Source organism: Dendrobates tinctorius, unplaced genomic scaffold, assembly GCF_039654945.1.
Source record: "Dendrobates tinctorius isolate UK_male_01 unplaced genomic scaffold, ASM3965494v1 ptg000200l, whole genome shotgun sequence".
NCBI lineage: Eukaryota > Metazoa > Chordata > Amphibia > Anura > Dendrobatidae > Dendrobates > Dendrobates tinctorius.
The window spans coordinates 881,889-893,738 of NW_027361867.1; the positions used below are offsets into that span (position 1 = coordinate 881,889).

The 11,850-nt window shown below is 42.6% G+C and overlaps 1 protein-coding gene across 1 annotated transcript; it reads left to right on the forward strand.

Moving 5' to 3' along the window:
• The first annotated feature begins 1,727 nt into the window (after positions 1-1,727).
• LOC141056845 (uncharacterized) lies at positions 1,728-4,521 on the forward strand. Its single transcript, XM_073553313.1, has one exon. It carries the CDS (start codon positions 1,820-1,822, stop codon positions 2,582-2,584), a length of 765 nt encoding a protein of 254 aa, XP_073409414.1. The 5' UTR covers positions 1,728-1,819; the 3' UTR covers positions 2,585-4,521.
• The last annotated feature ends 7,329 nt before the right edge of the window (positions 4,522-11,850 follow it).

An 11,850-nucleotide genomic window follows, 5' to 3' on the forward strand; every position in this document is an offset into this window, starting at 1 on the left:
CCATCTGTGATAAAAAAATGTTTGTTGTGACCCCCCCTAATCCCCATATGAAGCGCATCAATCCCTCTAGTTCTCTTCTCATCAGATGGGACAAGGGAATTCCAGATTAGACAGAGAATTTCCTGTGGAACTTCAAACGTGATTTACTATGCCACGTGCCCTTGTCCCAAAATATATGTGGGTCTGACAACAAGAGAACTCAGGATTCGAGTGCGCGAGCATGTGCGGGACATTGGCGCGGCCAAGACAGTGTCGATATTGGGGATCTGGAAACCATTCCCCAACATTTTAGATCATGTCATAATAGCGATGCGACCTTATTGAAGATTAGAGGGATTGATGCGCTTCATATGGTTTATATGGCTTCATACTCTAATTACACCAGAGAGGTTTCACCACTAGTTACTCATTTATTACTGATGGAGACTGTGGAGTTTGATCATTTCAGTAGTTCCTAATCAGGCCCCATTATTAATATCTGACGTGTGTCACTTTATGTGGTGGTAAGTTTGGAATTCTTCACAAAGGATAATAGAAAACAAATGGATCTTAGAAATTATTTTCCAGCTTCGCACTATACCCTACATACGGTTGTACACTACTGTCTGGGCACACGGCAGTGTTCAGAAGGGAAGGAGCGCCATTTAGCTATATGAATGCAGATCTAGCTGGAATAGTTTGCAGACACAATGTATTGGGAGCACTGTTCATGGTCACATGGCAGCTCAAAAGATGTCCACCATGAACATGCTTGGCTCTATCTTCTCTGCTTTCCATATCACAAGGATTGCCTTGCTCATCGCCCTTTAACACAATTACATGGATCTGGACTTACACTGGGACCCCTAGGCTTGGACCATGGTGTTACCTGCTATTCTGTGGTGTTAGATGGCGAGAAGAATAGTCAGGTAGCTGGGTCAGAACCAGAAGGACAGAATCAGAAGACACAAGAGTAGTCAGTAAACGGGCCACGGTCACAGCAGGAAACAAATACACAAGCCGCAAGCTGAGCACAGAGGACTGAACCAGAGGAGAACAGCGCTGTATCTGGCAGATTCCGGCCATGTGCTTTGCGCTTTAGTAGGGTGTGCTACTTTCCAATTGGCTGAAGTAGGGAGCAGATTACTCCAGCTGGACAGCAGGAACAGATCCCAGATGAGATTGGACACACCATATGCAGAAGCCCTAATATAACTAAATGACAGAAAACCAGAATAGTCGAAATCCCCATAAAGTGATTCCATTTTATAAATTAATTCACTGCGGGTTATAAACCTTAGGAGGAGTGAATATTTTGACTCCACAGCCACTTTCTGGGAATTAACACGCAGTGGATGTTGGAGAGTGAAAATTACACATTTGCCATTTTATTACCCAGCACATAGTGCCCAGATTGTGCTCCAGGAGACACCGCAAATTAAGTGGATTCTTCTCACTATAATATTGCTAAATACAGGGATCCTAAATGTTGTTTGCGCACACTGCAAGACTCCGAAGTGAGAGCGGATTTTGCTGGATTGGTTTATAGAAACCTTGTTGCTTTTCAACAGCCTTTGAGCCACTAATAGTGCGGGAACCTCTGTTTTTCAATTGACAGATGATGGACCTGAGTGGGGACTTGTTTTTGTGAGATGAGAATTGGTATTATTTTCGCCTACATAACATTGATTGGTTTCTTTATATTTGATATTTGGGAGGCAGAATGAACAAACAGTTGAACACCGCACACTACTGGTTCATCCAACAAGATTTTCTATTAGACTGTGAACTGTCATTGTCTTGGTAAATAATTAAACTTTTTACATAGCTTGCCATTTTTATGGACAGTATAAGTAGTAACGTTCAAAAATATAAAAAACTCAAGGATATTTTATTTAAAAAAAGTTTTTTTATCTTAGCAGATGACTGTACCAGGAGATCAGAGCAACGGATGACATCTTCAATTTTTAAATCTGATGATCTTGAGATCCTACAAGATATAACTGAAATGATTACTGTTACTCCAGATATATCATCTATTCACAGCAAAGATCTGTCCTCTGATCCTATGAAACAGGTCCCATCTTCTGATTCATTACTGACTACTAAGGAAAATCAAAGTCACAAAAGAGGCATTAAAAAACAAACTGCTCCTAAAGCAAAGAAGTCATTTTCATGTTCAGAATGTGGGAAATATTTTGTATGGAAATCGCATTTTGTTACTCACCAGAGAACTCACACAGGGGAGAAGCCTTTTTCATGTTCAGAATGTGGGAAATATTTTGTACAGAAATCACATTTTGTTATCCACCAAAGAACTCACACAGGAGAGAAGCCTTTTTCCTGTTCTGAATGTGGGAAATGTTTTAATAATAAATCTTATTGTGTTAAGCACCAGAGAACTCACACAGGGGAGAAGCCTTTTTCATGTTCAGAATGTGGGAAATGTTTTATGAATAAATCAGATTGTGTTAGGCACCAGAGAACTCACACAGGGGAGAAGCTTTTTTCCTGTTCAGAATGTGGGAAATGTTTTAACACTAAATCAGAATGTCTTAAGCACCAGAGAATCCACACAGGAGAGAAGCCTTTTTTATGTTCATAATGTTATAATGTTAGAATAGTTTTAACAAAAATTGAATCTTCATGGGTTGTCTCTTGTCATTCCTCATGTTTGCTGATGAAAGGATAAAACTAAACCTTATTGCAAATGTAAAACTATACCCATAATTCACCCCCTGAAGGTTAGTCGGAAAGTGACTAATAGAAAAAACATCTACCCCACATCTCAGTATATAGGGTGAGGTGACATATACACACTCACTCTCATTTCTACGGGTTTCATCATCCTCACCAAAGGCGACTCATTAAGAGACTATTTAATATTGACCTATAGTCAAGAGAGACTAAATGAGAAAAAAAAACCTAAAATCATATATCATGTTATCCGAAACAGAAAACTAGCCACATATTGGCAGATCCCAAACACAAAACTATATACTTCGGAAGTTTATAAGCCCCTCCAGTGTCAGGAATAGATAGTATGAATTTGAATTTACCAAACGGTTGCAATGAAATAAAGAGTGAAAAATGTAAAGGGGTCTGAATACTTTCCATACCCGCTGTATCAGTAAAAATAACTCCTCTTTATTAGGTAAAGTGTAAAAGAATTGTACCATTTTCCGATACCCGTCGCGTCTCCATTTTTCATGATCTCGGGTTGGGTGAAGGCTTATTTTTTGTGTGCCGAGCTGACGATTTTAATGGATACTATTTTGGTGCAGATACGATCTTTTGGTCATCCTTTATTGCATTTTAATGCAATGATGCAGCGACCAAAAAAAGTGATTCTGGTGTTTTGACTTTTTTCTCGTTATGCCATTTAGCGATCGGGTTAATTCTTTATTATAGTGATAGATCGGGCGATTCTGAACGCGGCTATAACAAATATGTGTATGTTTGATTTTTTTATTGTTTTATTTTGAAAAGGGGGGTGATTTGAACTTTTATATTGTTTTTTATATTTTTTAAAAATTTTATTTTTACTTTTGGTATTGTGAAGACATACAGCATTGTATCTTAATTAACCAGATGACTATTTTTTAGCAAATGAAGAATAATAGAATGTTATCTGTATGTTGGCTTTAAATGTATGTGTTGATTTCTGGTTGGTCAAGAAAACAGACTTTTGTGTGTGTAAGCCGGTAATATTGACTTTTAATGTGCGCTTATCCTTGATCACTAGTGATGTTTGCTGATATGCTAATTATACATTGTGTTATGGAGCCAATTTGGTGACATCTAAAGCAGAGAGGGAAAAACTATGCAAATAGTTTAAATAATCAAGTAATGCTATAATAATCTCACCTCCATTCTTACCCTTTATGTAAATACTGAATGAGGGACACTTGTTAAGTGTAAAAATAGGTTACATGCCTCTGTATAAAGAGACTGAGAGAGAAACAGCCAGAGAGATTCTGCCAAGACATCTTTACATCCAAAGGACAAGAGACAGGACAGCAGCCACATCATCACAAGGGACACGGATCTATCATTCTATAGGAAACAACCTAGGGGTTTTCAGCCTCGGTTGGAAGAATACAGATCTGCTCCACTGACCATCACTGAACCATGGATACATTTGGAGAAGCCAGGTTGTGATCTTTGGATCAACTGGCCTTGTACCTTGTATGGACTCAATGGACTGTCTTCTTCCTACACTTTTTGTTACCTCCTCTCTGTGTGTGTGCCACAGGTGGAGTAACAGACCCTGGAAGATGAAGCCAGGTTGTGATCCTCAGATCAACTGGCCTTGTATGGACTGTCATCTTCCTACACTTGTCATTACCTCCTCTCTGTGTGTGTGACACAGCTGGGGTAGCGACCCTGGAAGATCTGAAGTCACAGAAGCTATTTTCCTGGCGGGTCAGTGGAAGGGTGAGACTGTAATGTGGCCCATCTTGAATATTTTGCTGGGACTGTTCTATGTGTTCTCTGCCTGTTTTGTGGTACAATAAAGCATTGCCCATACTTTTACCCTCACCCTGTGTTGTCTGAGTAGCGTTTTGAACATGTTAAAAGGAGATCAGGAGTTCGGCGGGACGATCCCTGGTCCATGCGGTTTTGGCTAGCTGGTGGCGCTCATAGCATTCCGGCAGTGAGAAGCATAGAGGTCTACTGGATACCTCTGGTTGTCATGCCAACCCATCGGTGACCTATGATCATGTGACGGGGTCACCGATGGGCGGATTTCCGATGTGCTTGCTGGAAGTGCGCATTAAATGCCGCTGTCAGAGGCTGTTAGGGGCAAATGGCAGATGTTCAATACAGCTGACATGTGACGGAAAAGATGTCGGCTCACTGCCAGAGCCCGCATCAAAGGGAGGAAGTACATTTACACCCGATGTTAGAAAGGGGTTAAAGGGGATTGTTTTTACAGAGCCAGAAGTGGTAATCAATCATGTATACATACAGATAATTACAGAAATACACAGCTTCTAATGGTAAATAGTATAGAGTTACCACAAGAAAATATAATTTGTGTAAATCATGTGTAGATATAAAAATTCAGGGAAATGTCAAATGTAGCGCCATCTAGTGGCCATGTGCAAAAGTGCCATCATAGAGTAACATGTATCCTAAGAGAGCGTCACTATCAAGGTGGACATGAGATAAGTGCACCGTATTTACTGAGTGTAAGATAAATCCATACATAGATATATGGAACCGGATTGTAGATCTATCACTGGATATCAGTGTATAAGGGGAATAGATCCTGTGCACTTATAGATGAATAGCTTATATAATGAGAGGACACAGAGCAAAGGGTATAAATAGTGAGAGAATAAAGAGCTGACAGCGCATTACATCCCTGGAGTACAGAGAGGAGATATAAAGTGCAGCCAGTGCTATATGGGATATCCCGGGAATACAGCACAGCCCATATAGTGTAAAGGAGGAACCATCCTAACAAGAGATTACAGATCCTACAGACGACATGCCGGGAGTGTACAGAGAAAGATGGCAGATTCACCACTATTCCCTCTTACGGGCGTTTCACCCCGTCAGCTTCCTCAGAGGGTACAGATAAGTGTTTCCAACACGCCAAGGTCCTGCACTAATCCAGGCAAGGGGAGTAACTCTGGGGTAAAGTGGGGGTGTTCCTAAAGGAATTGGGGCTGATCCCCGGTCACATCTTCCCCAGTGAAGCAGGAGGATCAGGATAAAAACCTGTTGGTAAGACCAAGATGGATAATGCTGCATAGAGCCATCTGGTAGCGATCAGTCAGGTAAAGTGATAGTGAGGGGGATCCGGAAACAAAACAATGCAGGTGAAAAGGGCCAAATGTGACCCCACCAAGTGACCAGTGAGAGTGCAACTGTGCAACGGGTAAGAAAAGAGAATAAACAGTGATATGGTAAAGATATAAAGAGAAAAGCAGCTTCATAACAGTGATGATAATAAAATCTATGGGAAGTGTTTGTGGTGAAGTGTATACACTCCTAGAAATGTTTCCTCTACAATATAGAGATATAAATGATCAGTATTAGGACGTGTAACAAAGAGGAATCTGTTATTATATAGAGAGAATGTAATGTGCAATAAATGACGGGAATAATCCGGAATGAAATTGTTATTAATAATATAATGAGATCCCAGCACCTGACACTTCCCGGGATATATGGGCTTATATTAGAATCCCAATTACCAACTGGAAAGATAAAACAAAGGGAAAAGGGCGGAACAAAAAACAAGCCCCAAACACCTCATAACCCACAATGTAAGGGCAGAAAAATACCGGAAAATATAAGTTTCTATTCACACTGCAATATTAGTCACCTGTGATCTGTGTCTCTCCCAGAAGAGAAGTCATCACAGCGTCATTCCCCGTAATAACCGTATAGAGGAGGAAATGATCGCGGAGAGAGCGTCCATTGTTAGAATAGTGGGGAGACACAGATGGGGTCCAATGCTCCTGACTGTCCGGATGTCTAGAGGATCGTCACCATCGGAGAGTAAAGTGCAGATCGGCGATCTTGTGACCGTTGTATTATGGGGAAATAAGAAACAAATAAGACACATTGAGATCAGAGAAAACTGTTCTATGTAATAAAGAGTGTAGAGAACGAATTCCACCAAACCCCCTATAGGAAAGGGGAGAAGCTGAGAACTTCATCTACACCATTGGGATGTCAGGGGTTTAATTGCCGGATCCATTTAGTCTCTAATTGTGACCAGATCTTTTCCCAGTCGCCCCCTATTGGTAACCAGGACCCTATCGGTGCCAGAGACACGGAGTAAGCTGGAATCACAGTTATGTTTTTTTATAGTTAACTCCTCTAAATCAGAAGCCATGAACATAACGCTGACCTGACACAACTAATTTCTATCTTTCCCTTTAAGTGGCAGAAAGACGCAATTAACCCCTTCATGCTGCGGCCCATTTTCGTTTTTTTGTTTCCATTTTTCCTTCCCTTCTTCCCAGAGCCATAACTCTTTATCTCTCTGGCCACATAGACATATGAGGGCTTGATGTTTGCGGGGCGAGTTGTACTTTTCAATGACTCCCTTAATTTTACCACATATTGTACTCAAAAATGAGGAAAAAATTCCAAGTGAGGTGAAATTGTGAAAAAAACAATTCTGACATTGTTTTTTGTGAATTGTTTTTGTCCATTTTGTGGTAAAATTGACCATGTAATATGATTCTCCTCATCACTATGATTACGGCAACACCAAACATGTCCAGTTTTTATTATTCTTTTAGTGGAGAAAAAAAAATCTGAGGTTTGCAAAGAAAGATTTTCTGAGTAGTTTCTCCATTTTCCGAGACCCGTAACATTGTTATTTTCCTCCGGTGGAGCTGTATGATGGATTATTTTTTGCAGGACGAGATAACGTTTTTATTAGTACAATTGTGATCGCTCATTACAGCATTTTTTGTGGAATTGTGCCAACCATAAAAACGTGATTTTGTCATTCTCACATTTTTTCTATTTCCGGTGTTTACTGATCGGTGTTATGAATGAGTCACCGGAGGAGGAAAAAAACAAAAATACAAGCTAAGTCTAGAAAACCGGAGAGGTTGGTAGCTATCGGATTGAAGACCCCTGCTCCTATCCACAACAACTAAAAGTAGCCGTGGGGGGTTCCTACGATGCCCTAGACCCCTCGATCACAGCCGGAGAACTAAATAGGCCTAAAGAAAGAAAGGGGAAAACTAAACTGCCCCAGAGCAGACCCCAAAGCAATAGGCAGCCCCCAACATACACTCACTGGCCACTTTATTAGGTACACCTGTTCAACTGTGTGTTAAGACTTAATTTCTAATCAGCCAATCACATGGCGGCAACTCAGTGCATTTAGGCATGTAGACATGGTCAAGACAATCTCCTGCAGTTCAAACCGAGCATCAGTATGGGGAAGAAAGGTGATTTGAGTGCCTTTGAACGTGGCATGATTGTTGGTGCCAGAAGGGCTGGTCTGAGTATTTCAGAAACTGCTGATCTACTGGGATTTTCACGCACAACCATCTCTAGGGTTTACAGAGAATGGTCCGAAAAAGAAAAAAAATCCAGTGAGCGGCAGTTCTGTGGCCGGAAATGCCTTGTTGATGCCAGAGGTCAGAGGAGAATGGGCATACTGGTTCGAGCTGATAGAAAGGCAACAGTGACTCAAATTGCCACCCGTTACAACCAAGGTAGGCAGAAGAGCATCTCTGAACGCACAGTGCGTCGAACTTTGAGGCAGATGGGCTACAGCAGCAGAAGACCACACTGGGTACCACTCCTCTCAGCTAAGAACAGGCATCTGATGGCTACTTTCAGCAGGATAATGCGCCATGTCATAAAGCTCGAATCATCTCAGATTGGTTTCTTGAACATGACAATGAGTTCACTGTACTCAAATGGCCTCCTCAGTCACCAGATCTCAATCCAATAGAGCATCTTTGGGATGTGGTGGAATGGGAGATTCGCATCAGGGATGTGCAGCCGACAAATCTGCGCCAACTGTGTGATGCCATCATGTCAATATGGTCCAAAATCTCTGAGGAATGCTTCCAGCACCTTGTTGAATCTCTGCCACGAAGAATTGAGGCAGTTCTGAAGGCAAAAGGGGGTCCAACCCGTTACTAGCATGGTGTACCTAATAAAGTGGCCAGTGAGTGTATAATGACGGAGAAGCAAGATGAAAACACTAACACAGATAGAAAGATAGGTTGAGCAAACGAGGGGGCCCAAGCTAACTAAAAAAGGACAGGATAGAAAAGCTGCTGTCTGCAATCCATAAAAAACCCTACCAAAAAATGTCCCAACCGTCTGATAGGAAAAACAGGCCCTGAAGTCGCTAGGACTTCAAAATGACTATATCAGCACTCAGGTAAATTCTGAAGACAGAGCAAAAAGACAAACTGATCAGAGAAAAAAATGGAACTCAGCACACCCCCGACTGGGGATGGCTGAACTCCAAAAAACAAGGTAAACAAAACAAAACTAATAAGTTCAATAGCAGAGAAAAAACTTATCTTTGGGACTCAGACTGGTCTCCAAGAATCCAGCAGAGAAATCACCAGCGGCTCAGAAGGGCGTCGACTGCCTTATATCCAGTCAGAAGTTCTTGTTACCCAGTCATCATCTACCAGATCAGGTGTTTGGTAATCAGCCTCACTACCTTCCTTCACCAGAAGAGGGAGTTCATCAGACATCGACGGTGAAGGGGAAAATCAACTCACAACAGATCGGGTTAATTGTTTTTATGTTTTTTTACAGAGTGGTAAAAGACACAGGTAGTGCTGTACAAAAACAACAGATAATGTAACAAAAAAGAACAGCGAGCACTGAAGGAGATAAAAACTGCCAAGATCCTGTTATTAGAGAAGCCGATAAAGGCAATAATGTAGTGTTAATAGCAATGGACAATATAGTAAGGAGCAGAAAGACAGCGATCAGATAGCAGCACAGAGAAAAACAAGCGCTGATCCCACAAATAACGAGAAGGAACAACTAAGATCTTCTCTGAGATTTCACATAGAGAAGGGACGATTGTCTAAGAAATATCAGAGAAACTCTTCCCTGAATTTCCACATAAGCCGCATTGGTATTATATTCCTAAAGTCCACAAAGACGCAGCGCCCCCACCAGGCCGCCCGATAGTGTGCGGGGTCGGATCAGTACCAGAATCTTTATCTACATTTATAGACCGGTGTCTGAGACCATTACTGAGAATAGCACCTGCTCACATCAAGGACACCGGAGATTTATAGAGAATTGTGCCCGATATAGATTGGCAGGAGGGTTATAAATTGGCTTTGATCGACGTCGGGAGCTTGTACGCACGAATTCCACAAATCACAGGACTGGAAGCAATAAAAAATCTATGGAAAAAACTGCTGAAACAGATGACTATATTGGATTCATCCTGGAAAGCCTGAATGTTATATTGTCCCATAAGGCCTTCTCTTTTGGGGGCAGCTGGTCCACCCAGATGACGGGGACAGCGATGGGGCACCAGATGCTGCAGTTTCACTAATTTGTTCTTGTCAGACTGAAAATAAATATATTTATAGTGTAAACCCCCACCTGACACCTCCGTGTGCACCACCGGTACGTGGATGATGTGTTTCTGGTGTGGGCTGGGACAGAAAGGGGTTAATGATTTCATGAAATATTTGAACGAGGAGAATAAGGTTAATATGAGATTTATTCACAATTTGCACAGAATAACTTAGATTTCTTAGGTGTGAATATTATCTGCCATGGTCTCTATGAATTCACCCTTATTTCTACTGGTGAAAATTTTCCCGATCAAAACTCCCATGTCATGTTCCACCAGTTATGTTACATACGTGATTATATGCTCATACCAGAAATTATATGTGGGAAGGACGACCCAACCCCTCCACAAAAGGCTGAACTCACACCGTCCCAATACTCCATAGGGTTTTCTCCAACATGGGCTTTCACGTCACTGCACCATCAAACACAAGAAAGATTCCACACAACTGAGAATATTCCCCACAGAGGAGATTCCCCCACAGGATCAGAATCGCATTGGACAACTACATCGGGAAGAAATCTTCTGGATTTATAAACTAAACCCCCTTACTCCAAATGGGCTCAGTGAGATTACAGATGTTACAGAGGCTCCTGCTGCACCAGCCTGGGATAAGTCAGATCATCGCCGGATCCCCGAACACCTCCTGTGACCCGGCTCCACCAGCGCTGCCGATCCCCCCCCTGGGTTTACTGAATTCAGACTGTGGGACAGACCCCCATTTGACGCATTAACTTTTGCCCTATTATCCTTCTGAAAATTTGGGGTGCGTCTTATGGTCCAGTGCGGCTTATAGTCCAAACCAATGAAGGGACTGCTGGGACCGTAATGGGGTCCATCTGAGACCCCAATGCAGAAGCCAAATGTCCTGAGAGCTGGACCTGCTGTACCACAAATTGACATTTCTCCAGGTTACCAAATAAATAGTTGTCACGTAGAACCTGGAGAACCTGTCTGACATGCTCAGCATGCTCCTCCAGAGGACGGGAGTAACTCAATATATCATCCAGGAAAATTACCACAAATCTACCGATCAGTGAGAAAAATATAATTACTGACATTGTCACAGACTGCCGGAGCATTGGTTACCCCGAATGGCGGCATCAGGTTGGGTTTTCTTACAGCGAATATCCGATTTATGTTGGGGCCCCCTGTCCCTGACAGCCGGTGTCGTTTCCCCTACAGAGGCTAATCCACAAGGGCCCTGAGGTGCGAGACTCGGGCGAGTTTCTCCCAAGTGTGACCCCGGCCTCAGCCGACTCTGGAAGGGAGGAAATAACCGAGATTTGGACATTTTAGCTCCTGGTGTGGAGTCGATAGCACAATCATATGCCGCCATATAGTAGACGGCCAGTAACTGGTGATAATTCCCTCATGTGTGGGGTCTATTTCCCTCCAGAGAAATCACACGTTACATTCCACACATAACACTGTGTAGAAAAGGCGGCGCGGGGTAATTGTGCCAGTAGTGAGGGGCGAATAATGGCGGCAATGTCACTGACTGAGGAGAAGTCTCCATGGAGCCTCTTCACTCCGGAGATCATGTGACCCCTGACTCCTCCCCTCCTATGACCTCATCACAGGTCCTGTGCACAGAGCAGTCATATATGTGGAGTGCGGCTCTGCAGGTTAGTGATGGGCAGTCCGGCTCTTCTGGCTCCTTTCCCCACTTTTCTCCCTATTGTCCCTTCACTATAAAGCCTGGGCCTCATTATAAAGCTGTACAGGGGTCTAGTGAAGGCTTTTTTGCCCTTTCCTCAGACTGTAGCTCGTGGGAACAGGCCCTCACTCCTGTCCCTTCACTATAAAGCCTGGGC

Coding starts and splice junctions, on each gene's coding strand:
- LOC141056845 (XM_073553313.1), top strand. CDS start 1,820: ATGGACAGTATAAGTAGTAACGTTCAAAAATATAAAAAACTCAAGGAT.